Source organism: Corvus cornix, chromosome 14 (genome assembly GCF_000738735.6).
Source record: "Corvus cornix cornix isolate S_Up_H32 chromosome 14, ASM73873v5, whole genome shotgun sequence".
In the NCBI taxonomy this organism is placed as follows: Eukaryota; Metazoa; Chordata; class Aves; order Passeriformes; family Corvidae; genus Corvus; species Corvus cornix.
The window spans coordinates 3,105,577-3,132,471 of NC_046344.1; the positions used below are offsets into that span (position 1 = coordinate 3,105,577).

At 44.7% G+C, this 26,895-nt stretch overlaps 1 protein-coding gene across 2 annotated transcripts in view; it reads left to right on the forward strand.

Moving 5' to 3' along the window:
- FAM20C (FAM20C golgi associated secretory pathway kinase) overlaps positions 1-26,895 on the forward strand; it is a 59,295-nt gene that overhangs the window by 9,732 nt on the left and 22,668 nt on the right. For both annotated transcript variants that reach the window (XM_039560276.1, XM_039560275.1), the window contains one exon: positions 2,966-3,044. In XM_039560276.1, coding sequence (XP_039416210.1) covers positions 2,966-3,044 — 79 coding nt within the window. The remainder of the gene's footprint in view (positions 1-2,965; positions 3,045-26,895) is intronic.

Sequence of the window (26,895 nt, forward strand, 5' to 3'; positions counted from 1 at the left end):
GGAATGGGCCTGTGGACAGTAGATGAAGGCACAAGGATGTCTCCAGATGAGCAAACAACGTTTGGGACAAACCCCTGGAAGATGACAGGCCATAACGGCCAGAGGGACATGTTTAACTGAGGCTGAGGAGGAGACAGAGTTCCTGAGGAATACAGCTCAGAAAATGAGAGGGAAGCCAGTGTGCAGATGTGATGCTAAGTTAGGACAGGGGAAGTGATCTGACTTAGAGTGAATCATCTCCAGGGAGATCTGCTCTTCTCTGGCATTGCAGCCCCAGAATGTGGGCACCCCAGCCTGCTCCAAGGCTGCTTAGTTTGCAGGTACAGCAAGAGTCTTGTCGAGCTCAAAAGAACAGTCCAAGCACAGGTGTTTCCATCTCTGCAGGGATTACAGTGCTGGGCTCTAACCAGCTGGGATCTGGAGGGTGGCCTTGCATCACTCCCAGCCTGGCCAGCACGTCAGTGGCACTGGAAGAGCAAAGTGGGAGTAGCTGCACGTGAGTCTGGATGACGGGGGGAAGCCAAGGTGGAGCTCTGGCATGGGGTGTTTTCCATGATCCATGTGGGTTCTAGCATGCCCTGCCACAAAGCACAATGGGAACACAATTCCCACCAATGTCCCCCTCTGGTTTTCAGAGTTCCAAAGTTTGCTCCCAGCAGCAGTGGAGGAACAACTTGTGCCAGCAAAACTTGTGTTGGGGGGAGGCTACTGGTGCAAGCAGTTAAGGCAGTACAATAAGATGGATCTAAAAAGACGAGGGGGATGCTTTTGTTTTACTTCAGCTCAGTTCCTTCTGACAGGAAAGCAGGCTTTTGTGTCTCATGGAAGAATTATTCTGAATTGTTAATCTTCATACATTTCCCTGCTTGGTGGTGACATCCTCGCTGTTGAGTTTGGCTGCTAACAAAATCATTATCTGTCGAGTGGCTTCAATTTGCTGAGAAACCAGTCCTTTTAGTATCTGAAACTCTGTGCTTAGAGAAGGCCGTGCTGGAACATCGTTTTTTGCTTCTTCTTTGTACTGCTGTGATGGTAGGGGTGTAGATTAGTGGATCTTTAAGGTCCCTTCCAACCCAGACCGTTCTGTGATCCCATGTTGCTTTGAAATGCCACGCCTGTGGCAGTGGCTGGGCAGGGAAGGTGGTCAGGACTGCCCTGTGCCCTGAGCCCTGTGCCCTGTGGGCGTGGGGCAAGGGCAGCTCCAGCTGCCCAGCCTAACCAGGGCTGTTTCCAGAGTGCACAGACGGTCCCAGGGCACCACATGCAGGGTTTGGACTGGAAGGTTTCTGCTTTTTATAGTCCTCAGGATGGGAGCTGGCCATGAAAAAGCCTTGTGCTCCTCCTGCACTCAGGTGCAGATCAACTGACCTGTCCTGCACAGGAGAGGGAGTTTAATCCTGGAAAGCCCTGTGCCTCTGCATTACCTGGTCAGTGCAAATTGCTTAATGCCCTTTAATTTCTAATTATTTATTTGTTCCTTTGGGATGAAGTGGAAAGGCGAGAGAAGGCTGGGATCAGCAAAACAGCAGGGCAGGAGGGATTTTATTCTAGGAGAAGTATAATTACACTGACCAGATTTGCATAGCATTTTGTTGCAAAAATATAGGCTACAAGTGCTGAAAGAGAGCTGATGACCTATCAGTGATAAGGCACAGAGATGAGTAATTAAAAAGATGTGCAGCTAATAGCATTGGTTAGAGAAAAAACATGTACAAGCTCTATAGGTGGAACAAGGGCAGCTCTCAGCCAGAATTTACAGAGCAAGATAACCTGACATTTATGTAGTTCTCCAGTTGACACGGGTTTTGTCAGAGCTGCAGAGAAAGGGATTGATTATCTGATGATTCGTAGAAAGCATCTTTAAGAGACTGACTCATCCACACAGCCCTGCTGGCCATGGCCTGCCTTCCCAACACAGAGGTGCATTTAGGAGTCAGACTACAGGTAATTTCATTTATTAGGACACTTTTGTTTGAGGCAGTAGAAAAGCAGCTGTTTTTTGAACTATAGGTTTATCTTTTTTAAGTAGCCTTATCATCAAGTAAAATGCATTTTTATGAATTCTTATATAAAATTTAATTCTTATATATATAAAAATCATCCTAATTTTAGAAACACTATAATCTGGCTGTTAGTGTGACATTGTCCAAGTTTTTCAGAATGGTATGAATGAGTATCAGTCTTAAATTCCCATTAGCTCCTAGTTGGGAGATGAGCAAAGCCACTGTCCTTGCCACCTCCACTGTCCTCTCCTACCTCCACTGTCCTCTCCTGCCTCCACTGTCCTCTCCTGCCTCCACTGTCCTCTCCTGCCCCCCCAGCCAGGCCAGGCTGCTCTGCACAGCTCTGCTCTCATGTATGAACCACCTTGGGATGCCTTGGAGTTAATGGCTGGGCTTGGATACATATCCACTGTGCATGGAAGGGCTGAATTTACATATCTCTGCTGCTCAGAAACTGTTATTAAAATCGCAGCAGAGATCAGAGATTGCTGCAGTATCTGCTCATACTTTTAATTAAGGAGCTGTCTGCTGTGCACTGTGCTGTACATCCCAGCTGCAGTTGTCTTTGAAAGCACCCCCATCTCCTTTCCCAGTGTGAGTACCTTGTCAGAAGGGACTCCAAAAGCAACAGGAGATGGAGAAAACAAGACTCCAATGGTCTGCTCCTATAGGTGCTGTTCATCTGGGGTGCTTATGGAGCCCATGGTGGCCATGGTAGCCAGAAGAAGGCAAAAAAGTGTCAGGAAATGCAATCCATGTTTAGTCCTGGTCAGCAGCTCAAAGCCTTCCCCTGTAGTCTGCTGAATAATCTGTTGTCCAGTTGGGATCACCGTGCTTGATGCTCTGATAGCATGGTGCTGAACTGATCCAGAGGAAAACAGATAGGATTTGGTTTCAAGGAAACTGAGTGTAAGTAGATCCACATGTCTCATTTTAAAGCTGTTTGTGTTTTTCCCCCGCAGCAATGAAATCAGGAGGCACCCAGCTGAAGCTGATCATGACATTCCAGAACTATGGACAAGCATTGTTTAAACCAATGAAGTAAGTCCAAAAAGTCTGTGATTTAAAGTGAATTTGTGGCGGAGTAGCCGTCTTCTAAGCTGTTAAACGTTTGCTGTAGGATCTCCCAAGGTTAATGTGTCTGGCTCCCGAGCCTTGCTGCTGAGCCTGGAGCTGCAGGGTCTGTTGATACCTTGCCCTGCTAGACTGGTCCTTGGAAGAGATGCTGAGAAGGCTTCAGAGACATTAGAGTCTTCTCAGGAATGCTGTTCACTCTGATCTCTGTGAAATCTCCCGTCATAAATACAGGATGTTTTCAGCATTTCCATCTCATGTAAACTTACTCCTCAGGTCTGAGCTTTATCTAGTGTCAGTGCTCCTCTGGAACATGGCCAGACAAGAGAGATGATTCAGAACAGCTTTGAGAAGAGCTAAACAGTATCTGTCTGATAAATCAGAATTTAATCAGTTGATTTATTGTTGTTTGTATTAAAGAGTTGTATTAGTCATTTGGCTGGGGCTATGCTGAGTCTGTGAAAATGAGTTTATCCAAGAGCGGTACTGCAAGGTAATGCCTCTGGAGAGAAAGGGAAGGACTAGGATTATGCAGCCTTAATTTGTGCCTGCCTGGATCCCATTGAGATGAGAGAAGTTATTCAGATACAAAACAGACTCCCAAATCCTGACCTGTATGTTTGTGCTGTAAGAAGGAAAATGACTCTGTGCTCATTGTAGAGGATTTAGCAAAGACACTTAGGGCTGCAAAATGTTTAATGGAGCTACTCGGTATCTGTGTCAAGGGTACCACTGGAGTAACAAATTCATTTCCTTCTTTTGTTCCCACTGTAGGGAAGTTCAGTTAATTTCCTCTAAGATGGTCCATAGAAGACTAAAGTAGCTGAGAATGAGTGGTTTGGAATATGTGTTGGCATTGTGTTAGAGCTGCAGTGGGGAGCACAGCTCAGGGGGGAAGCTGCTGGCTGGCGTCTGAGAGATTCCATTTCACTACACATTTTGCTGTAGATTGACTTCAGACAAGTACAGATTTGACTTGATTTTATTTGACTGCCAGAAGGGTCAAAAAATTGATCTGACCTTCCTTCAACCTTCAAGGTTTGAGCAGGAACCCTCCCTATGTGCCTCTACCCTGGGAATCACAAGAAAATCCTATGAACTTCAAGAGAACACAAGGCATTTGTACAAAGGCCAAATGCCTCTGTGTCATTTCCCAAATTGCACACAAATTCTCCACGTTTCTAGTGGATCACTGGGTGCCTGAGAGAGGCTGGAGGCAGCAGAGACAATACTGGCAACTCAGAGGGAAGGTGGTACCAGAGAGCATCTACTCCAGCACCTGCCCTGCCTCTCCCTGAGTGTTCAGATAACCAGTGCACGAGCCCATCCCCTTTACCTGCAGGTTTGATGCATATAGGCACAATTCCTGATCACATCTTGTCCCACATGCAAAATCAAGAGCCAGGGGGATTCAGGCAGCCTTTGAGTATTTGGCAGAGTCGTGGTTGTGCTGTTGTCTGTTCACATAGTGTGTGATTTGCGCCTTCTCCCTTTCCTCAGATGCAGATAATCTCAGTCTTTATCATTGGTATGACATTGTAATTCTGGGAGTGCTAATGAGGTCAAATCAAAGCACTGTACAGTGCACAGCCTCAGCAAGATGATGGATGACAACAGAGGTGTAGCCACGTTCCTGTGTAGAAGCAATTACTACAACCCGCTAGAACAATAACAGAGAATGATGATGTCTTAATCATTCCCTTGGCTTGATTTGAGGGGCAGCAACACCCTGTTTGCTCACTGCTCTTTGCACTGCACAAACCCCTGGAAGAAGCACTCAGCAGCTGCTTTTCCAGGCAGCACACCTTCCAGGAGCAGCACTGCTGCAGCTGTGCTGAGCGTGGCTGAACACGTTAGTGATTTGGAATAAGGGTGTTGGTGAGCATTTGTCTTCACTCTGATAACAGGGAGGAGGGAGCCAGATGCTCAGCTAGCATAAATCTTTCTAGCTCCTTTGGCATCTGGTCCCACTGGTCTCTTTCTCCACCTTATGGATTGTGGTTGATGAAGTTTTTGGAGAGGTTTGCAGCATCAATTCTTTATGCAGAAATAAGCAGCTTAAAATGAAATTTTAAAAAATAAAAATAAAAAACAGGCTTTAAATCTATGAGACTTCTGCTTGTAGGATCTTCTTCAGGTCCTAGACTGTTTCTGGTGCTCCCTCTTTATACATGATACCCTTTTCATCCAGACTTCACAAAGCTGGCTGTTCCTTCCCAGGACAGGAGGCTGTAGGTAGCTCAGAGGCATTACTGCTCATCAGGCCTGGCAGACAATATTTTTCTAAGTAGTTTAATTTGAGAGCCATAAAGTGTCATCCTGGTGGCTACTTCTGAGATGAGCTCATAGAAGGAAGCCCTTGGTGGGCAGTCAGGTTGTCTCCACCTGGTGCATCCTACGTGTTTCCCTTGTTTCTGTGTTACCAGCTCTGTGGCTTTTCAAAGCAGCAGAAATTGCACTTTTTTTTCCTCATGAGTTGATAAGCCTCTTCAGACAAGCAACCTCCTTCCTGAACCCCAGGTAACATGGCTATTAGATGAGGCTGAGTGTAGGATTTCAGGCCTGATCCCAAGGAATATGGATAATCAAGAGTTTCCCATCCTGTCTGAGATCTCGAGTACCCAAAGCTGCACAGTGTGAGGTACACAGAGGGTGTTATGTAGACATGAGGCCAGTCCCAGCCTCTGCTTGGATTTGATTCACTGGACTTGTCTGGAAAGCTGTTTTTTGCTGCACACAGTTCTACTCAGTGTCTTCCAAAGTGAATTAATACGTGTTTGAGTGGGGTTGCAGCAGACAGGGGAGACCATGCCAGCCCCTCCCTGACACAGCTGGGCATCTGCTCCCGGGAGGGGAGCTCTGCAGACCTTTGGCAGTGACTTCTGCAGGGCAGCCACAGCAAAATGTGCTCCCTGGAAAATGTGCTCGCTGCACAGCTCGTCTGACTGGCTCTGCCCTTTCCCAGCCTCTCAGTTCCATGCTGAATTTATCCAGGGAGCAAGCCAGCTCCAGAAAGGCCCAGGCAGAATTTGGAAGTGGGGAAACGAGAATCAGCCTTTGGCATCTTTTGTGCTCTGTGTTTGACATTAACTGACAGCTCTTCATCTGGTCATTGATTCAGGCTAGTGGAGCAAATGAGAGGAGGGAAGTGTAGCAGTCAGGGAAATGTGATAGCGGTAAATAAAGTCTGATCAGCTGCAATTATTTTATTTATTTGTGGCTCTGCATCTTCATTTCTGAAATAATTGCCCATAAAGTATTGCAGAGGAAGCCAAATCTATTTATAAATCCTATGGCCCAGTGTAGATTCCTTTACTAATTCCAAATGCATGATAGAAAAAGCACGTATTTGCTTAAACTCCAGGGAAGATTTAATGTATTTGCAATGTATCTTACAGTTAATGTGTACTTTTATTTAGCCCATAACAGTTCAATCATACAAAATTATTACCATATGGGACAGGAGAAAAATAGCAACCTCCCCTCCTCCCATGATTAGTGTATCTAACTGTACTAGTATTGTACATACAGCATAATAAAATTTATTTACATGATTGCTGGTATCTGCAGTTGCAGCTTTCTGTGTGACTTATCAGGTAGGGATGGGTAGAGCCATAAATGTCAAAAGAGTTTTGGCTCATTTGTCCAAAAGGAATATTTGTAGCTTTGTAGTTTTATTTGGTTTCCTTTTGTTTCTGCTGGCTCATGGAGTTAAATAGCTGGCTCAGCCACAAAACCAACACGCTATTTTTTTCCTCCCAAGGCTTTATTCTTGAAGAGGGAAATTCTGCTCCAGCAGAGCCAGTGTTAGGATTCCTATTGCACACACTGGTGCCAGGATTTTGAGAGAGGTTTTCACAGTTCCTTATGGAAAAGCCAAATAGGATCAGATAGAAAATCATACCTTGTTATTGGAGTTGTGAGTGTTTAGGAACGACATCTCTCATTCCCATTTTTATAGACTGCATTGTACAAACGTGTGCAAGGGGTATTCATGATAAAATCTCTGAGGCTTATTTGTTCCATTCAAAGAAATACTACTGTATCTAGTGAACTCACTTTTGACTGAACAGATAAAAGCCAGTTCTGTTCCAACTTTAGATTTTACTTGATATTTTTAACATCTTCTTTTCTTCTGATTTTACAAGTCACAGTGCAGGATTAGACAGAGCCACATGACTGTTTCTTCCAGTACATGAAGTTTGCAGTAAAAGTCTTTATTAATGTAGAGCCAATTAGTATCAGGGTGATACCAGGCCAGAAGAGGCTTTTGGGGTGGCGAAATCCAGTCTCCTTGGATCATGGGCCTTCCTTACCTGATCAAACACTGCTGACCATGTTATTTGTAACTTTGTCCCTCACTCTCCCTCCTGAATCTTGCTGCTGGAAGCATCTCCATGTTCCTGCAGCCTTCAGAGCCCTCACCCATCACAGTGCCAGCCACAAAACCAGCTGGTAGTCACAGGCAAACTGCTTCTCTACAGGAATGGAACAAGCACACCCATCTTTTGGTTCCTGTAATGTTCCTGTAGCTGTCTCGTGGCTCAAAGACACTGGTGCTGTTAGCTGGGCTGAAGTCAAGCAGCCAAGGTCACAGGAAAGCTAATTCTGGCCCTCAGGGATGTGGGTGTGACACCTGGGGATGTGGTTTAGTGGTGAACACCCTGTGCTGGGTGTTGAGTTGGGAGTTGGGCTTGGCAGTGCTGTGCTAGTGGTTGGACTCAGTGATCTTAGGGGTCTTTCCCAACTTAATCGAGTATATCATTCTGTGATTTTTGTTTCAATTGGCAAAGCACAGCTTTTCACTGGCTTTTAGTGTCATATTATTGTGACAAAGGATTAGCAATGTTCTTCAAGTTTCTTTTTGATTTCCTTTTAGGACTGCTCAACAAATAATGCATCTTTTGATAGGGATGTTAAACAGTCCAAGCAATCCCCGTAATGCAAACAACTGTTAATCACTTTCATTTCCTACAGTTATACTCCCTTTCTGAAGTTGTGGCTGTTGTACCTGGGAACTGCAGCCTCCAGGCTTGATTATCATATCAATTAGGGTGGTGTAATCCTTCTGCACTGGTAGCACTGCTTCCAAGTCAGAGGAGTTGAAATGAACTCCAGAATGGAGGCTGCTGAAAGATTGCTTTGCTTATTACATTGCATCTCATGCTGTTTTGAGGAAATACGTTTTGCCAACCTGTTGCATGTGAGCTGGCAGGCATCCAGTATAAACACACTGTTATAAGTCAACATAGCAATTAAATCAAATTGCAGTGTTTTCTCTGAGCAGCTAGAGAAGTGAGATGTGCATCCAGTAGCTGCTCTGCTAGGAGCCTTCCAGGATTAGCACTTTGACACTCTGGAATGTGCTGTGTGAAACCCAGCTGAGCAGTCGATGGTCAAAGTACAGCCCAGCCACTGAGGTTTGTCCCTCAGCTGAAGCAGTGGTACTGTGCCAGTCACTGGTTCTGTGCAAGGTGGGTTACTGGAGACCTAAGGTTGAATAAACTGGTTGGAAAGGTTGAAACTGGTGATCCCAGCACTTGGTTTATGTAGGAGTCTTTTAAAATTGCAAGGAATGCTCTCGTTATATCACGAAGAAGAAGGGCTTTCTTTGCTGCTGGAAGGAATAATCAGTAATCAGATATTCTATGGACCTCATCTATGAGATTTGGGGCTTTTTAAGGGCATTCAAATCCTTGCCAACCAAATCTCTGCTGAAATGTTTACCTGAATGAGACTGATAGGCACATTTGATTGTACTTATATCAGGAATAAATCTGGAGTTAACTGGATGAATTATATCCTTTGATATTTAAAGTGCATGAGATCTGAATGGGGTCCTAAATAAGGACAGTGGAGGATGCTGTGTAGTACTTTAGCTCTTTAACTTTTGGTATATTATGCATGAACATTTTTCTCTTTTATAGCTAATCCTGTTCATCAGATCAGACTTCTTCAGTATTTCAGTGCAAATTGTGTTTCAGGACTCAGCAGGGCCTCTGGTCCAAATCTCATTTATGCAGATTGGAAAATTTGTGGTGACTTCAAGGGGAGCTGGATCAGGATTGAGGCTGGCTGATGGCCCTGGACAGCAGTGAAATCCAGTCTCTGTCTGCCACTGTGCTCTGCATTTCCCCTTGCCACAGCTCAGCAACTGCTGGTTGGAATATTGATCAATCCCATCCAGCTCAGGAGCAATGTGTTCTCGAATTCTGCAAACATGTTTATGGAATGACCCCAGAGTCAAAGTCTGCACGTCCAGGTAGCTCAGAGGTTGTCCATTAGGATCTGCAGGGATCTGGCCAGCAGCCAGGAAGGGGAAAATAAACCTCCTTCCCTCTCTGGGCAGCAGCTCTGTTGTGCTGTCCCAGCCGAGCTGCCCTGGATTATCCCCTCCTGGAGCCAGGCAGGATCTGCTCTTAGCCAGGACTGAACAATGTGAGTCCCAGTGGTGGGAGGGACCAGACCTTCCTCCAGCAAACCAGGGCTCTTTTGCTGGATATCACCATGTCCATGGGGTTCAGCTCCATCCCACTTCCCACCACTGGGAAGCTGCCATCCACCACTGTGAGTGAATTATCCCCAAAATCCCTCTCTCCTGACTTCCCCATGGCATCTTCAGCTCCTGAAAGAGAGAACTTTGTTCTGCAGCTCACAGAAATGCCAACCCCATGATCTCTGTCACTGGGGTTTTTTGCACGGTCTTCCAGCCGTGCATTTTTCCTCAGCTCATTTGTTGGTTTGTTTTTGGCAGATGATAACAGGATGCTCAATATCTATTTCTGTTCTTGTCTTGCACTGACACAAATGGCCACAGGTGCTGCCTGTACCTGCCCCTTATCACAGTTTGAAGGGAGACCTGGGTTTGCAGTCACACTTTACAGTACAGAATTGTCTCTGCTCGATTAGCTGCCTTCTAGATGCTTACAGAATCTTGCTAATTAGTCTTAGGGAACAAAGACATGCTTGTGTTTATTTTTTCTTTAAAAGCTGGTTAATCCAGCAGCTAGCTTTTATTTTTTTATTTATTTTACATTACCACAGTATATTAGGAAAGAACCATCTTCAGTGTCTGATTTTAATCAAGCCACTTCTTCACTCTAATTTTCTGCATACCAAGAAGCACAGTCCTGTGGCTTTGTCTTTTAATCAGAGAGGCACTTTAGCTCCTCAGTTCCTTATTTCACACAGTTAACCATGTATCAAGGGTGCAGAAAAGCAGCAAACATTGCTGAGGGAAGAGCTGGCATGAAATGCACAGTCTGTAATTTACTGCTGAGCAACAGGGCTTGGCACACGGGGGACTGGTGGAGCACTGAGGTAAGATGTCCCAGTAAATCTAAGCAAAAAAAAATGTGTCCACAATGTTTTCAGTGGGATATGCAGATACTGCTACCCTGAAACATTCCATGGGAATTCGTCTCCATTTCTCTACAATTTATAATCCTTAAACTAGGCTCCAGAGACTGAAATTCAGGGAGGGAAAGATGATTTGTGCAAGACTTGTGGCGTAAACCGCAGGCTGAGGCTGTTTTCCCTCTGGAGCAGCACACACGCCTTTGTCCTGAAGATGAGTTGCCCGTACTCATCTCACCCCTTGGGAGGAGTTATTTTTGGATGTTTTATGGAGCTCAATTGCTCTTTCTCTGCCCCTGGTCTTTATCTCACACAGAGATAGCTCTGGGGATCGCCACCGCTTTGGAGGAGGCGGATGGGGATTTGGCCACTTGCACCAAGATTTGTTTGAAGTTTGTCAGCTCATTTAAGCCCTCAGCATCTCTACAGGTTTTTGAGTCAGGGCTGCTGGCCATCCAAAGGGGCAGAAGATAATCAGCAGTGAAATGGATATGATGAAACAGCAAGTGTAGGACTGAGGACCCGTGTCCAGCTTCTCCAGAGGTCACCGGTTCAGGCAGCACAGTCCTGTGGTCAGTGACAATGCAAAAATGGTGTGGCCTTTAGGACAGACCCACAGCCAAAGTAAGAGGGTCTTGCAGGTTGAGACAGGAAGGTTTTGGTGAAGCTTAGGAGAGAGGGCACAGCACAAATCCAAATCACGCCCTTGGCATGGTGCTGTGGGTGACTCACTGCTGTAAACCAACAAAAAAAAAGTGTGTTTCAAAGAGCCATAATAGCTGTTAATAACAGAGATTTAGGGCACGCTGAAAATTTCTGAGTTTTGGGTTTTTTTTCCTTTTCAGTATCTGGTTCAATAGTCTTAGTACTTTTCTTCTTAATTTATAATTTTCCACCCTGCTGTAGTGTTGTGCATATGGGTAAATAAAAGTGAGAAAGCCTGAAAGACTCATTTGCATGTGAAGAAGTAGCAGAAACAGAGTAAGTAGCATCTGCAAATGTGTGGGAGCTGGAGAGTAGCAGGGGGACAGCAAAACTGTTGTAAATAGAAGCAGCTTAAAGTGCAGGATTATGTGCTATGGATAATAAAACACCCCAAGCCAGCACATAAGCCAGATACTGTTCTCAGCAGCAGCATCCAACTGATCCTGTTAGCACTTCAAGGCCCTTTTGTAAACCTTGCTAATTGGTAGTCCAAATTCTTTGTGCCACGGTGTTCACCTGGCCAGAGGACACATAAAGCCATGGCTGGCCATGGAGACCTGTAAGAGCAGAAATATTGCACACAGACCTCAGCTACACACAGGCTGTACATGGATTTTTAACTGCTTTGATTAGCTAGCAGCAAGCAGCAAAAGAAATGGAGATGTTATATAAATCTCTAGGTTTAATGGGAAATCTGGCAATAATTGGTGTAATTTTCTTTGGTTTCCAGTATGAATGACCTGTATTTAGTTTGAGTCTATCTCATGATACACAGAAGAGAATTTTGACCCAGCATATTTGTGTTTCCCTGTATTCTGGGCCTGTTTGAATCACCACGCTTGGATAACCCAGCCAAAATTTTCAAACAAACCTCTTTTGCATCTGATTCTTTAGGGGGTTTATTAAGCAGAAAATCTGATTCCCAGGGCATAAAACCCAGAGATTTTTCAGCCTTTCATGTTGCAAGCCCAGGTTTTGTGTCAGGGCCCTGAGTGAGCCCCAGCCAGGAGGAGGGAGAGCAGTGCTGTAGTTCCAGCGCCAGCTCTGCCTTCCGGGCTGATGATGGCAGACAGCTGACAGCAAAATCATGATTTTCTCCATAGGATTGAAATGTGGGGCTGGGGGTGGTTGGCAGCAGAAAGATGGGATGCAGCAAGAAGGGCTTCTGCCAGCCCTGGAAAAGCTGGGGACAGCAGCTGTGCCTTCAGCTTGACCCAGTGCCACCAGGAGGGCAGAGTCTGCTTTTCCCATTGCCTGCCTAATTTTCCTATTCCCAGAGCCAACTCAATTTTTTTTGCATTCTCTCAGGTACAGGAGGTGGGTAACTGGGATTTTAGCCCAAAACATGCCCTTTTATGCTCTGCCTGACCTACTTGTCACTGCCCGTGGGGAGCCGCAGGGGTTTCTTCTCCGCTTGTGCTTCGCTTCCAAGAGTCAGGTTTTGTGCCCGATGGTATCATGGAGCCTTGAAGTTATCTTGGAGTACCCTGGGTATTTTGGTACAGAAGCTGTGCCTGCTGTGCTTCAGCAGCACTCAGGGCCCTGCTGCTTTGCCTGAAGCATGGCAAGGCTTTCACGCTGCAGCGTGGAGGGGCCGTGGCAGTCCGGAGCGAGCTGCGGCTCCGGGCACTGTGAGCACAGACAGGCCCTGCTCTGTCAGCAGTCAGCGAGAGGAGATGGATTTTGCAGCATATCCAGGCCACCTATTCAAGTCCAGGTTCTTTTGGCACCCGTGAAATTGTCTGACAACTTGTGAGCGGGCAGCGTGCCATGTGAGCAGATGGGCTGACTGTCCTGGCAGCCAAGAGCCTGGGATGCTCAGCTGGCAGAGGGGAACGGGAGCAGAGCTCCTCGGTGCTGCTGCCCAAATGCCTGTCCCTCCTGACGTTACCCTGGGAAGAGCAGGCACATGGGGTGTCTGGCATGGGCACGGGGTGTTTCACAGTAGAGATGATACCCCCACATTCTGCCCCAGGCTCCTGCTACTCCATCATCGAGGATAAGGGAGTTTCTGAGATGCTTTCAGCCCAAGCTCCCCACTGGGGACAGCTGGCACCTGCCACTGTCCTGTGTCCTCCAGAGACTCACCTTGAAGGCAACAGCACAGCAATTATTTTTTAACTACCTCTGCTAGGTAGTTTCCTGTGAGAGGCTGGCTCTTGCCAGAAGTGAATCCTGAGATAAAGGGATTAAAACATCCTCTTCGAGGCTTCAGAAATTGTCACAAGGACTTTCTCCAGGGAAGGCCCTAATGCTTACTACCCTGAGGGGCAGCTTTCCTCACACAGGCATGCACTGCATGATGATTGACACATCATTAATTAACTCTTATTAATTAACCCCATAATCTGAAGGGATGGGGAAGGAATTGCTCGCAGAGCCGGATCCTGTCACTTCTTTGAACACACAAGTCCCCTGTTCTGCTGCATTCCCACACCCATCTGGCTCTGGGACTGAAAAAGCTCATAAAGAAGGCAGGACTAATGAACAGCCTTTTACAGGCCCCCCTCAACTGCCTTCATTTCCTGGCAGCCACAGTTCAAACATGGTTTGCAGGAGACCAACTATTTGTATCTATTACTCGGAGTTTAGGAAGAGGAAAATGAAAAAAAAATGTAAAGAATTGATTCCCCTTGTTCCCTGCTGTGTAGGGTGTGATGCTGTGAAGGATAAAGGATCTGTCCCTGATGTAACATGGGTTCCACACGTCCTGTCCCTCCCATTAGGCTGGTTGTGCTACATGAACCCAAAATTAGGACAGAAAACTAGTCCTGCCTCTCCTTCTTTACTCCATCGGGGCTTCCTCCCTCCCCACAGCTCTCCAAGCCCAGACTATGCTGAAGGGTCGAGCTGCACCCACAACAGCAGCACAAGGGACAGTTCTCCTGCTGACTTCAGCTGGGCTCTGCTGGTGTCCTTGAAGACTTTATTTTGCTCCCATCATCTGAGCCAGCCCGTATCCTGTGCCAGTTCTGCCTAGCGACCGCTAACAATCTCCTGTGTCAGGCAGCAGCATGATTATAGCTTTATTTCACTCATTTTGTCTGCATTTGTCTTTCAAGGAGCAAAAAGGCAGCGATTCTGTCGTCTAAATGCGGCCTAAGGACAGAAATTGCCCTGTTTGCCCACAAACACCAGATTCTTGGGGTGATGCCAGTCTCAGTAAGACATCAGTGGTGCTGATAAGCCAACAGTCATAATCACTGATAAGTGCTTTGCTGATGTTTTGGCAAGGTTCTGCGTCCAATATTGACCCTACACTTTTCCTATTATGTGCTGCATCCTTTGGCAGGAGAAAGGATTTCTCAGGGATCAGAATGGTACCTGTACTGCAGGAGGTGCCCAGACCCCCACTATGCCTGGCGGGGCTGGCTCCTTTCATTCGGGGTTGTAACTCAGTGCTCATCCCTCCGATGCAATTCCAGGCCCAGCAGCATTAATCCTGCCATTTTGTGTCTCTGCATTTGGGAACAGCCTCCTGTTGCTGACATCTGAATTACATTTTTAACAACAATTTCCTTTGTTATACAGAATGATGCCAAAGCAAACAGTGGTGTTGGAGGCTCACTATCTGGTTTAAATAACACAGACCTTTAAGTGGATGAGGACTACAAAAAAAAAATTACGTAGATTCTGGGTTTGTGTTGTTTACTTGCTTGTTTGTGAAGGATTTTGCTCTTTTTTAATTTTTTTTTTTTTTTTTAATTTTCCCTGGCAATGTGAGCCTGTCACTCTTGCAGTAGGACAGTTTGGAAAAGCTCCCTGATCCCTCTCAGCTAATTGTATTCTTACTATATTATTGGATTCTATCATCTTTCCCTTCCCCTAAAAAGTGTATTGAATTGCCTGATATTGCACCAATTCTTTATTGCAATATCTTCTAGATTTCAAAGCTACATGTACTGAAACTGTTCCGGTGTTACCAAAGCCATTTAATACCTGTGAACTTAAGGAATGTATTTTCTGGCACTCGGCAGTGACTCCAAAGCCCCAAAGAATTACACTCAACAGCCCTGAATTTCAAAGTCTGACATCACTGCAAGCAAGGAATACAAATCCATCAACAGAAGCAGGATTTTAATTGCTTTTGAATGATTCTATAGAAGTCTAAAATTGCTTTGTGGGATGAAAAAAAAACAACCCATTTTTGTCTGTGAAGAGGTTTTAATTCCGACGAATAAAATAAGTGGTTGCTGGAATAATACAAGATTTTTTCCCCTCTGACTGTGGAGCTGTTCCTACAGCCCCTGCCTGCTGGGATTTTATCCTTGAGCAGTGAGACATGAGAGTTCATCAGATATTGTATGTGGCAATTGCCAGGCCAGAAGAGGCTCTTTGGTGGATGGAAGATTTGTGCTTCTATTGCATTCACTGTTAAAAAAGAGACCACCTGCATTCTTTTGCAATGTGACCTTCTCTAGCTGGTCATATGCTGTGTTTTCTTTGTGATCTGATCTGATTTTAAGGGTAATCAAAAGGCCAACAGTGCTTGAAAACCCAATAATACCTTGACTCTTCTTCTATGGTTTTCCTTTCTTTTTTTTTTTTTCCTCTTTTTTATGAAAGGAATGAAAACCTTTGCAGACGTTTCTGCATCTGGCTTAGCTTCTAGTTAAATGCATCCTCAGGGAGTGCTGGAAAATATTACTTCTGTTTAGAAAAGAAGTAAATGAGTCATATTTTACAAAATAGTTTTCAAGGAAAGGGGTATCAGAAGTTGTTTGTATTTTCCTGTTTAATAAACTTAGCGAATACATAAAATCTGGTCTGCATCACGAGAGGAGCAACACGGGGGTGTGAGTGGTTCCATTGCCTTGGCAAATGGCAAAAGCCTGCCCAGCTGGCAGGTGCCAGGGCAGAATCCACGGCTGAGCCCCCCAGGGATGGGGCAGCCTGAGGGTCCCTTCCCTGTCCCACCCCTTTGCTGTGTGTGGGGTCAAATGCTGTGGCCTTCCTGGCCTGCAGAGGAAATAAAATCTGGTTTCTCATCTCAGCATTTCCACGTGTGAATCAGCTGGAGGAATCCCCTTCCCCTACCTAAATTATTTAGGATTTCCAAAGGTATCCAGGGCGCCCAAACTGGAGACCACAGTGGAGGTTGGGAGTCTGTCCCAACTTCTGCCTCTCCCAACTTCTGCCTCTCCGTGTGGCTCCTTGGCAGAGAAGCCTTTGCTGAGACCCTGAACAAGCTTCAGCCTAGGCCAGGGCACAAAATCGTTGTCATAATCCCCCATGTCCACCCAAACCAGCATCACTGATGAGCAAAACCTTCTCAAAGGCACTCAAGGACACCCACAGACATGGCTCAAGTGGGGCCATAATAACATCTAATACAGCAATGACATTTCCTTAACCAGGTGTGGAAAGTATTGCTGAGCTCATTTCAGGGAAAACAAAACAAGACAATCCAGTATTCTGTATTTTACTTAATGTTACACTTGCAAAAAGGTGTTTGTTTGCAGCATCTGATGTTCCACACTGATATTTTCCTGGCATTTGAAGCGTGTTGATGCTGAGATGTATTAAAGTACAGAAAACCTTCCTACCAAGGGCTTTTAAATATTTTTAATTATTTTCTGAAACAAAACGAGCCATTATTGTATTTTTGAAAGACAGTCATTTTGTCCTTTCTTGCATAACCACATCTCTTAAAAATACTTTTTAAACAATTATTTTTAAGTCGTTTTTCCTTTAAATTGACCATAACAAACCAGACAGATCTCTTCAGGATTAATTTTCCACCTAGCTGAAGAAATTAGTTCTTGCTTTCTCCCTCCCACCTTGGAGCCGTGCTAGGATGGTTACCTGGATACCCTGCCTGTAAAGGATGTATGTGCCGAGGCAATTTAAGTAGCCTGATTTGTCATCTAACTGCAGACATCATTAGCAAAGCATTATTTGGCTGGAACACTGTAGGCTGAACGTGGATAACTCCTCTGTGTTGAGGAAAGATTTAATTTAACCACCTTGTGACCAAACACTGTCTGTCTTTAATGCGGAGCTGCAGCAAGGCTGGTGTGAGGAATACAAGTGGTATCTGGGTGGGAAGTTATTTTCCTGTGGTGTATAACTATTGGGAATTTATTCTGCACCAGGAGGAGGACAGCTGCTTTTACATGTGTTGGTTTTAATCTACTGGTTGGTATATTTTGGGGCAAATAATTTTTGTGTCAAGGAGGAGAAGGGAACAAAATATGAGCCTGGCTTTTCCTTTTTTTGCTATGTAACTTTTCTCCTTGTCACAGTCCCCATTTCAGTTTATTTCTCTGGTTATCATCTCTGCTTTTAAAATGGCAATTCCATCAGGATGGAAGGATCCTTATAAGCAGGTTTTTAAAAACAAGCTGGTGGAGTTACAGCGATGGTTTGAAATATGTGACAGAATGTAAAGCAGAAAATAGTGGCCTCCTCTGATAGGACCTGCATGTCAAAAGGCAGAAATTGGCATTTCCTTGGAATCTTTGACTGTGGAGCGTGGTCAGGGGCGTAGTCTGGGCATAACAATAAGGAACATATGAAAACAATTCTGAGTTTTAGGAAGAGGGTTTTTTTAGTTCTCAGGCCACTTTTTAGTTTAAGATTGAACATAACATAAACATTTTAAGGAGCTAACCAAAATCGGGTCATTTATTATTGAATCCAGTATGATTTGGACAACTCAGCTGGAGTGTGGGGATCTGTCAGGTTCCACAGACCTGCAGCCTCCCATCGAAGGTAATTCTGCAGCTACAGCTGAATTGCAGAAGCACCACAGTTGCAGAGCTGCCAATTATATATTCCTGAACATTCTTCTTGGCAAATCAACTCCCAAATCATGTTCAGAAATCATAGTCTTAAATGAAGCACGGCTGCAAAATATTCTGCTGATCTATGGTGCAAGTCCTTTTCCTTTAGTCATAATTGATGTTACAAAATATTTTACGGCTTCTGTCATTAGTATTCCCCAATTGGCTTAAACTACAATTTAACTCATGCTGTAAAAATGCAAAGAATTTTCTACTGATTAGCAGCAACAGTACTACATTTATCAACATGGGGTATTTTTGGGTGGGTAAGGAGTCCTTTGTCTTTGACTGTCTAGACATTCTGTTTTTGTTACAAATCTAGCAAAATGAAGATGCTTTTGAGGTAGTAATTAAATTCTTTCAGTGACATATAGTCTACTGTGCACAAGGCTTCAGGATAATGAATATATTTATTTCCAGGAAATCTACAGTATTTTCCTTGCCATTTGTAGGACTCAGCATATAAATAATGCAGGCCATGCTGTGCTGATTTTCAGTTCATCCCAGGAAATTATGCCATTAAAAATGCCACAATTCTTTCAGGCACACACAGACACAGCAGGTAAAGAGAATATTCATGTGATGAACAGCGACAGAAGCAGCATTAGCTAATGCATAACCTTGCAAAGCACCCCTTAGACAATGAAACTGTTTGCAGTAATTATAGTGTGGAATGAGACTGTTGTTTAACTTAACATCATGGCAGCTAAACTGTGATCCATCAAAGTGGCTCTGAATTTGTAACCCAGGGTTAGGACTTGGAAGTGCAAACGAAGGTGAAGGGAAATGAAGAGCTCTGGAGCCTTCCCTGCCACCCCAAGCACACACAGTTGATGAGCGTGGTGAAAGTGGAACTTCTTTTAAGCAGTTCTGGAAATGTAAGGTCCCCATAAATTCCTCACAGCCTTGCTTTGGTCTGTGAGCATATGTTGCTTTTTGAAATGTGCAATTCCTGTGTTAAAATCTCCCCTCTACAAAAGCAGCAGTGGCTCTTGCAGTGCTCAGGCAACAAAGATCACACGGTGTGTGAGCTGTGTAGAAGCAGCATCGTGTGTCTTTGCTCAGTAAGGTGAGAGTGGTTTGTGTGCTTAAGAAGGAAAATTTACTGTCTCCCCTTCGTAGGCATTACTTATGCATAAGCAGAGCTTTAGTACGTGTTGCAAATGGAAATCAAGTACATGATGTGCCTGGAAGGAGTTTATCCGACTATTTATGGGCTGATCACATTTGGAGCTAGAACTGGCTTGGTTATTTTTAGTTGGATAACGTTACAGTAGTAGTTGCATTTACAAAGAAGTGAGAAAATTCTCCTGCAATTCACAGACGTTTCTTGCTGGATTTCAAACCTCAGTGTCCCCACACTCCGTGTCCCAGAGGAGAAGCTGAATGCCACATGCCAGGGGCTGCCTGTCTGACTGCAGGTTAAGGAGTTGCAGCTCAGACACAGATTTAAACTCCCACAAAGCAGCTTTGTGCGTCTTTGTGCCTGTCCTCCTTCCCTCCCAGCTCTGTGCAGCGCACTCAGACGGGCTTTGCCTGCTTGAAGCCACGTGCTCTGCTCTGGAAGCGGACCATGACTGTGTTTTGGCAATGCAGGACAGGTTTTCCCATCCCTCAAAGGTGGTACCTGCATGGAGTGCATGTGTGTGCCCAGTGGTGTTGGAGGAGATCTGTTTTCAGAGCTGGAGTTGGGTGGAACTTGCACAAAGGGGCTTTGTGCAGGAGGGAATTCAGCTGGGCACGAGACTTGTGTGTGGAAAGTTTTGGCTGGATCTCTCAGGATAGTTCAGAAAGAAGGAAAATCTCGCTGTCTTTGGAAAAAAGAAAGGCGTCCATCTTCTTTCTCGTCTTTATTTTCATGATAAAAATCAACAATTTTAAGCTACTGGTCTTTGATACACCTCTGAAAAGAAGTTCCAATATTTTTAAAGATGCAGAGGTAATATATAGGTACATCATTAGCATGAGTCATTGTTTCTTCTTTCTTACAAAGAAAAGGAATTGAAAACCATTAAAAATAGTGAAATAATAAGGCAGAAGCATATAATTTAATATGGTCATCTATTAAAAATGCACACTGTGCACAAATAGTCAGACATATCAGCAGGGAATCCACAGCCATCTAACAACTAAGTTGCTTTGCATTTGCCATCTGACCTGTAGATAAGTGGAAACAATGTCTTCATTAAACTTACAGAACTGAATATTAATCATTAGCAAAACCAGCACTGCAAGATGAAGGGGAAGTCTTGCTATGTCCCTGGGAGCTGTGTGCATGTACCTAATGGCAGGGTTTATTAAGGTCATATCAAAAATAGATCTGCTATTTGTCCATGGGGCTTACTGGTCTGCTACAAAGGTAATCAGATTTAGGATGTCGTTCAAAGACTTACTGCATGGTGTGGGAAGAAAAGGTGTATCTGGAAATATGCCCTAAAATCTTGACTTCACTTGACTTGCCCTCTTATTTTCTCCTCTGGGTGGAAAAGATTAAGAACAACTGAGTGTTTAATTTTTATTCGATTTTATGGAAGAGTGGGGTTTTTTTTGTTGTTTTCAGTGTCCCCACTGCTCTGGCCTCTGCTCCCTGTCAGAGCTGGGTGGTGGGAGCAGGAGGTGGTGATTCCCTGACATTCCTGGAGCACCCCATCTCACGCTCTCAGGCTGCACTGTAGGTACGTAGGTGAAATCCCAAATTTGGAGAATGTGATGGTGTGACATCATGGCACCAGCGTGTGCAATGCTGGAAATCAAAGGGTAGAGCTAATATTTTTAAAGAGGTGACTAAAAAGATCTGTATATATATGTATAAAAAATGGACTGTCAAATTTAATCTTCTTTGCACCTTTGGGTCATTTTCCTCATCTTCCTGGAGGTGAGCAAGGAACACACTTTATTTTTGTTTCCTTCCTTCCTCTTCCACCTGTTTGAACCAGTAAGCTGATTCAGTCAGAAGGTGCTCTGGCTGTCTGTAACTAATCCTGAAATACTTTCCTGGCATTCATATTGCTGGTGAGCAGTTCTGTCAATACAATCACTGCCTGTGAGCTGCATGGAAAACAGCACCCAGGAAAAAAAAATTTAAAAACCAGGTTTAATTCTTGCCAATATTTGTTATAAAATGAAGATCTTCACTCAACTTTATTGGAATTTACTCAGGCATTTGGTAATAGCAGCCTACAGGAGATTGCTTAAGGAGAGAACTCGAGGGACCTGTAATAAAACACAAGAAGATGACTTGTGTATTCTTTGCTATCTGGTGTCTCAGGTCCTGAAAGTGTCAGACACACAATGTGCTTTAGACGGAGTTGAAATTCCAATATTAATTCAAGATTCTTCAACTCCTGCTCTTGCCTAATCCTGCATTATCCGCCTTGATACTAGCAAGAGCTGTGGAGGATATCATGGACGTATTTAAACTAAATGCTAAAACCAGAGGTTATGTATTCTGTCCCCCTCATCCAGGCATGGACAAGAAGGGGGTGTTTGCTGTCACAGGTGGCTCATTTAGTTATTTGGTTGAGTCTGCATGTGTGCCACAGTCCTCTGGAGTCAACGGGGAGCTTTTCCCATGAATTCACTGCCCTTTAAATTTGAGTACAGGCAGGTCAGGTCCCAGTTTATGAACTGGCTCTGTCTTTCCTGATCTAGTTCACCTTGACCTCATGAGAAACTTTTCACTGAGTAGAAGGAAAGTTGGATCAGACCCAGAGGAAAAACAGTAAGTGCTGCAGGAATGGGACAATGAAGTCCAATGGTTAAATCACACAATCGCTTTGCTCTGCCATATACTTATCCTCACAGTAGGAAAACTGAAATACAAGTGTCCTTGGCTTCGGGAAAAACATCATTCTGTCTCTGAAACCAAACTCCTGTGGGCTGTGCACACACACAGCTATCGCACTGTACATACAGTAGATAAGCTTCACATTTTGTAGACATTTAAACACAGTTAAAAATTCAAGGAGAGGTAACCAGACATTCACTGTTACAGAAAAGCAGCTGCATGTCATAAATCAGCTCCACAAAAAAAAAAACCAAAACCCAAAAAACTGGCAACAATATCATTTCACTAAAGCTTTTACTGCACATCTTCTGCAGAATTTTCCTCCCTTCTCTTGTCCTCTACTCTTGCATCTTTTTTCATATGTTGTTTTTCCTAAGCTCTGCTTTTATTTTCAACCCTCACACACTTTACTGAAATCTCCCCTTATCTTACCAAACATCCTCAACGTAGATAGACTTTAAAGTTTAAATTAGCTGAAACTAATGTCTAAAAGTGGGGCAGGGGAGCACACCTGTGTCACATTGAGCACTGGCTCAGCACAGCCTCACCAGGGGGAAGTGTTCCCTGTGTCTGCCTGTACACACACACACAGAGATCCCTTTCTTTATCTCCACTCCAGCTCTGAGTGGGTGCATTTTTGCAACCCACCAAGCGTGAATATTCCTCTGCACCTCGAGCGTGGGAGTTCACCAAGCGATTGCACTTGATGGGAGATGTTTATATAAAACAGTGATTGCCCTGAGCAGCCAGGCCAGCCACAGCCTTCCTTCCCTTGCAGTGCCACGGAGCACTTCCCCTAACATCCTTCTGCTCTTTCTCTTTTCATGTGGAATATTTTTCAGAGATTTCAGTAGGGTTTTTTTTTTTTTTTAATTTATTTAAGAGGAGCAGTTTAGGCCAATACCGAGCCCTTTTGAAATCCTGCATCCTCTGTCATTTTAAGTGATTCTCCTCAAAACCTGCACCTCCATTTCTTTCCCTAAAATGCTGTGTCCATAACTGGGATTAAAGTAGGAGAGAGATGATGCTCTGTGGCAAGCAGGGACTGTATTTGCTGCTCCCCAGCAGCAGGGCCCACATAGAGGCCAGCAGGTTAAAGTCCTCCTTCTCAGTGGAGGTGGAGGAGAGGGAAGAGATGCTAATATGGTTTGATTTTCCCCTGGGAATAACCCAGTGACTCCCTGTGGGCTGCAGAGCATTAACCCACCCTTCATGCAGACAGCTGCAAGCTTAAAGGACCCTGATGTGTCATTTCCAGTGTAATTTGTGACTCATGTGGTGCCCTTAATATAAAGCGTGGATTAGCAGGGAAGGCTTCCAGCCTGGAAGAGGAGAAGTTTAGAGGGAAAGTAAAGGGGATTTTTTATAGTTTTGTAAAACAGCATGATTATTCTGTGAAATGGCTACTAATAAAAGCTTCCAACCCAGTATGCTCTTCCTCATGCAATAAGTGAACAACCAAGGCTGAGGAAAATACAGTAAAATAACTCAAATTTAGCCAGGGAATGAAACATATGGGTTAATACTAAGATGATCCAGGCCTGTGTTCTACCTGCGAAATTAAGGCATCCTCTGACTGAGGCTGAGGAACGCTGTTCCCAAGTTCTTGAGAGCTTTAGGAGCACCCAGGAGTGCTCGTGGGTGCACGTGTAAGTCACCTTGGCAGCCTCCAGGCAGTAAGTAACTCCCTGAGAAATGTTCAAATCACATTCCCAGACATGTAACCCTCTGCAGATGGAAATGATCCAGGTGGGAGATGTGTCAGTGAGGGGAAATCAGCCTCAGAGGTGTACTGATCCCACAGCAGTGGGATGGGGCCCATGCCAGAGCTCAGCTGGGGAATGGCGAGCAACAAAGTGCTGCTCCATATTCCTTGTTCAGGCAAAATTCTGTCTGGGAAGAAAACACATGAGAAAATGAGGGGTTACCACGAACTGCAGAACCATCTTAGGGCAAAGAGTAAGTTGGGCACTCTTCACAGAGATTGTTTGCTGACAGGAGTTAAAATAAACGAGGAAACAGAGAGGTTGCATAGTTTGCTTTATTAGAGCAATGAAATAACCACGAAGCAGTCTGAGGTAATTACACCTCCTTTCCAGCTCAGAGAGGCACATCACCCTTGGCCACAAGTTAAAGAATGTTAACAGCAGCAGGGAGGCGAGTTCAGGGGTGCCTGTGCTTTACTGGGAATCCCACCTCTGACAAATTACAAACACTCAGTCGTGGAGAGCAATTATCTCGCAGTAACCACGTTCCTGCTGTCCTTGGTGGCAAAATTACAGAAGATTCTCAGGATTTGGGATTGAAGAAAGCTTGAAAAGCAAAACTTGTGGTTCTATGGGTGAAAGTCCCCTCTGACAGGCAGAATGACTGGGCACCAGTGCATCCTCTGGCCCCTCTGTGGGACATTTCTGGGGCAAATGATGTGTGGGGGCTGGAGCTAAGCTGTCTGCTGGCACTCAGGAGGTCTGGGGTTTGCAGGAGGAGGTTGCACAAGATGCTCTGACCCCCTATTTCTCATTTTGTACTGAAACTTTGACATGCATAGCTGGTGTAGCAGCTCTACAAATAAGAATTTCATGCTCTTTTTTAAATATATTGGTCCACACACGATGTAGGCTCTGTCCTGTTTTGATGGTAGTTGTTTATCTGCAAAGTCTTGGCCACTTAACTCAGTGCAGTTCAGTATCCAGTAGCTCCTGCATGGTAAACTGGAAATATAAAGCCAAAAGTGTTTGAACTTCTGCGTGGGCAGGTGGGAAGGGAGCAGGGAGCATGCCCTAAATTAGCATGGTGACTGCTTTGGGCTCCTTGGGGGAGCACAGCTCCCCTGTACAAATGCAGATATATAGGTCAGCCAAGACACAAAACAGTGAAATCTCAAAGGATTTTTCACTTTTATAGCCAGAGCCTTTTATTTATTCCCCCAAGCCATAGGTTTTATACCTGTTATACGAGCTTAATGTTATAAACGACCCAGATCCGATATGGAAATGAGTTATTAAAATTTATTGAGGACTCAATAAAAACAGCAAAGCAAAAGGAGACAGCGCTGGGACTGCGGCTGGGTGCCAGAGGCTCGCCCACAAAATTTATACCCTTGTGGTTGCCTCAGCTGGATGCGTATTTACTTCCTGTTTTGCATAGTTTCGCCCCCTTGTCAATCTTTTGGGAGCCCTGCTTTCCTGGTGCTGTGGCCCTCAGGGTCCTCACTGGTTGGAGTCCCATTCCTTTTGTAAAAAACGAGGTCCACTCTCCTGTGAGAATTTAAAAAGTTTAGTAAAAACACAATAGGACACACATAAAATAAAGCAAGGAGGTAATGGCCGGGTGCCTTGGCGCTCTGCCAAGAGCACACCTGATGCTCAAGGTGAGTCCTTTTTATACCATTTTTACTGTCTGTTCTTTATGCATATTCAAACTTTTCCCGGAGCTGTTCTGCGTGGCCACTCCTTGGTCCCACCTTTGTAGAGCATGCGTATTCTTCTGCCTTGCGGTTTTATTTCTTTTGATTCTTGGCCTTGGGCTCGCCAGGTGCGAGTTTATAGTTGAGTGGGCCTCTTAATTTCCCAGACAGTCAGGGTTGATGGCAGTTTTTGGGCCTCTTTTCCCCCTGGGCAGAGCGGTGATTAGCCACTTTGGGTCCCTTTGTTCTCCGGGCAGTGTTGATTAGCTGCTCTTGGGCCTCATCCTCTGTTTGCTTGGAGGTTATCTTACTCGCTCACACTTGCTAAAGTCTTGCTAAAAAGAAAGAAAACTACATCCACACAGCAAAAGCATTTCTAACATTACATAATATCTACCTTAATATTTGCGAGAAGCCAATATTACAATATATGTTTATAACACTTTTGTGGTGGTGCCTTCCAAGTCTGGCTGGCAACAGCCCGGCCCTTTGCACACCCCACAGAACTGATGTTACAGCACACAGATCATCCAGCCCCTGTAAAAACCAACCCACACCCAGAGCACCCCAGCAACAGCTCTGACCATGCAATGTTAGAACTCATGATTAATTCATAGCCCATACAACATAAGGCAAAAGCCAACTCTCAATAATTCATCTAGAACATTAAGAACTGTAAGAATTGCAACACTTCATGAGAGAGAGAGAGGGCAGGGGATGCAGAAATTCAAACTCTAAACTGCAAATTTGAAGAGGGAGCCTGGGCCAAATGTGCTGAATACAGAGTGCAAACACTGTGGTGCTTCTACTGGTGTCCATACAAAGTTCAGACAACTTTTGGCCTGGAGAGGAGAACATTGGGCTTGTACATTGTGCTCATACAAGTTGTTCATACTGCCCTGTGGCCCCTCAGCACATTCCTCTACCTGGCACAGCTCAAAAGGCATTTCAGGAACACAAGAGCTCACAGAAGTTGTTTGAGCCGTTCTAGATCTCTTTGTGTTTGCCTGTGTGGGGCCGGAGACACACTGAAAGCCAGGATTTGAGCCTTAATTCACTTACAAGGAGTCTGGATCTCACCAAGGAAGTGCAGGCCTCAGTGTCAACCACAAAGGTGACATCTGGGATCTACCAAAGCCCGTGGCCAAACTGACTTGTGCTTTTGGCAGAATGACAAAACGCTTTTTGGGAAATGATCTTTTCCCAAAGAAGTTGTTGTCATGGGTGGAAAGAAGAAGAAGGAGAAAAACCAGCTCTGAGTCTGGCAGTGGCCAGGGTGAGTGGCCAGAGCTGCTGCGGGGATCTGGTGCTGATCACAGGCTTGTTCTTGCAAAGTGCTGAGCACAAAACAGCTCCGAGGAAGGATTAAGTCTGTGCTTGACTGTCAAGGACACACATAGTTCACTGGCTATATGTGTGCCCAAAGTTAAGCATGTGCTTAATGAGGCTCGAGTGCTTCGCTTAGGGCAGAGCTGAATCTGTAATAGCTCCATGTTTTTGCAGCTTTTGCTGAAAAACAGGGCTAATATTTTCCTGCTTCCTGGGAGATTTTGAGGACAAACTTGCTAGTGTTCATGGTTCTCGTAATGATAGCAAGGAAACTCATGAATAAAAAGGAAGAAATTATGTATCAATACATCAGACTCACAGTAATTACTTTTTCCTACAAACCTATTGTGAACCCAGGAATTTCAATAGACACGTACATCACGTACAGTGAGAAGAAAAAATCCAAAAAGCTGAAAGAAATTTGAGCTCTGCTATGCTTCTAATATGTTT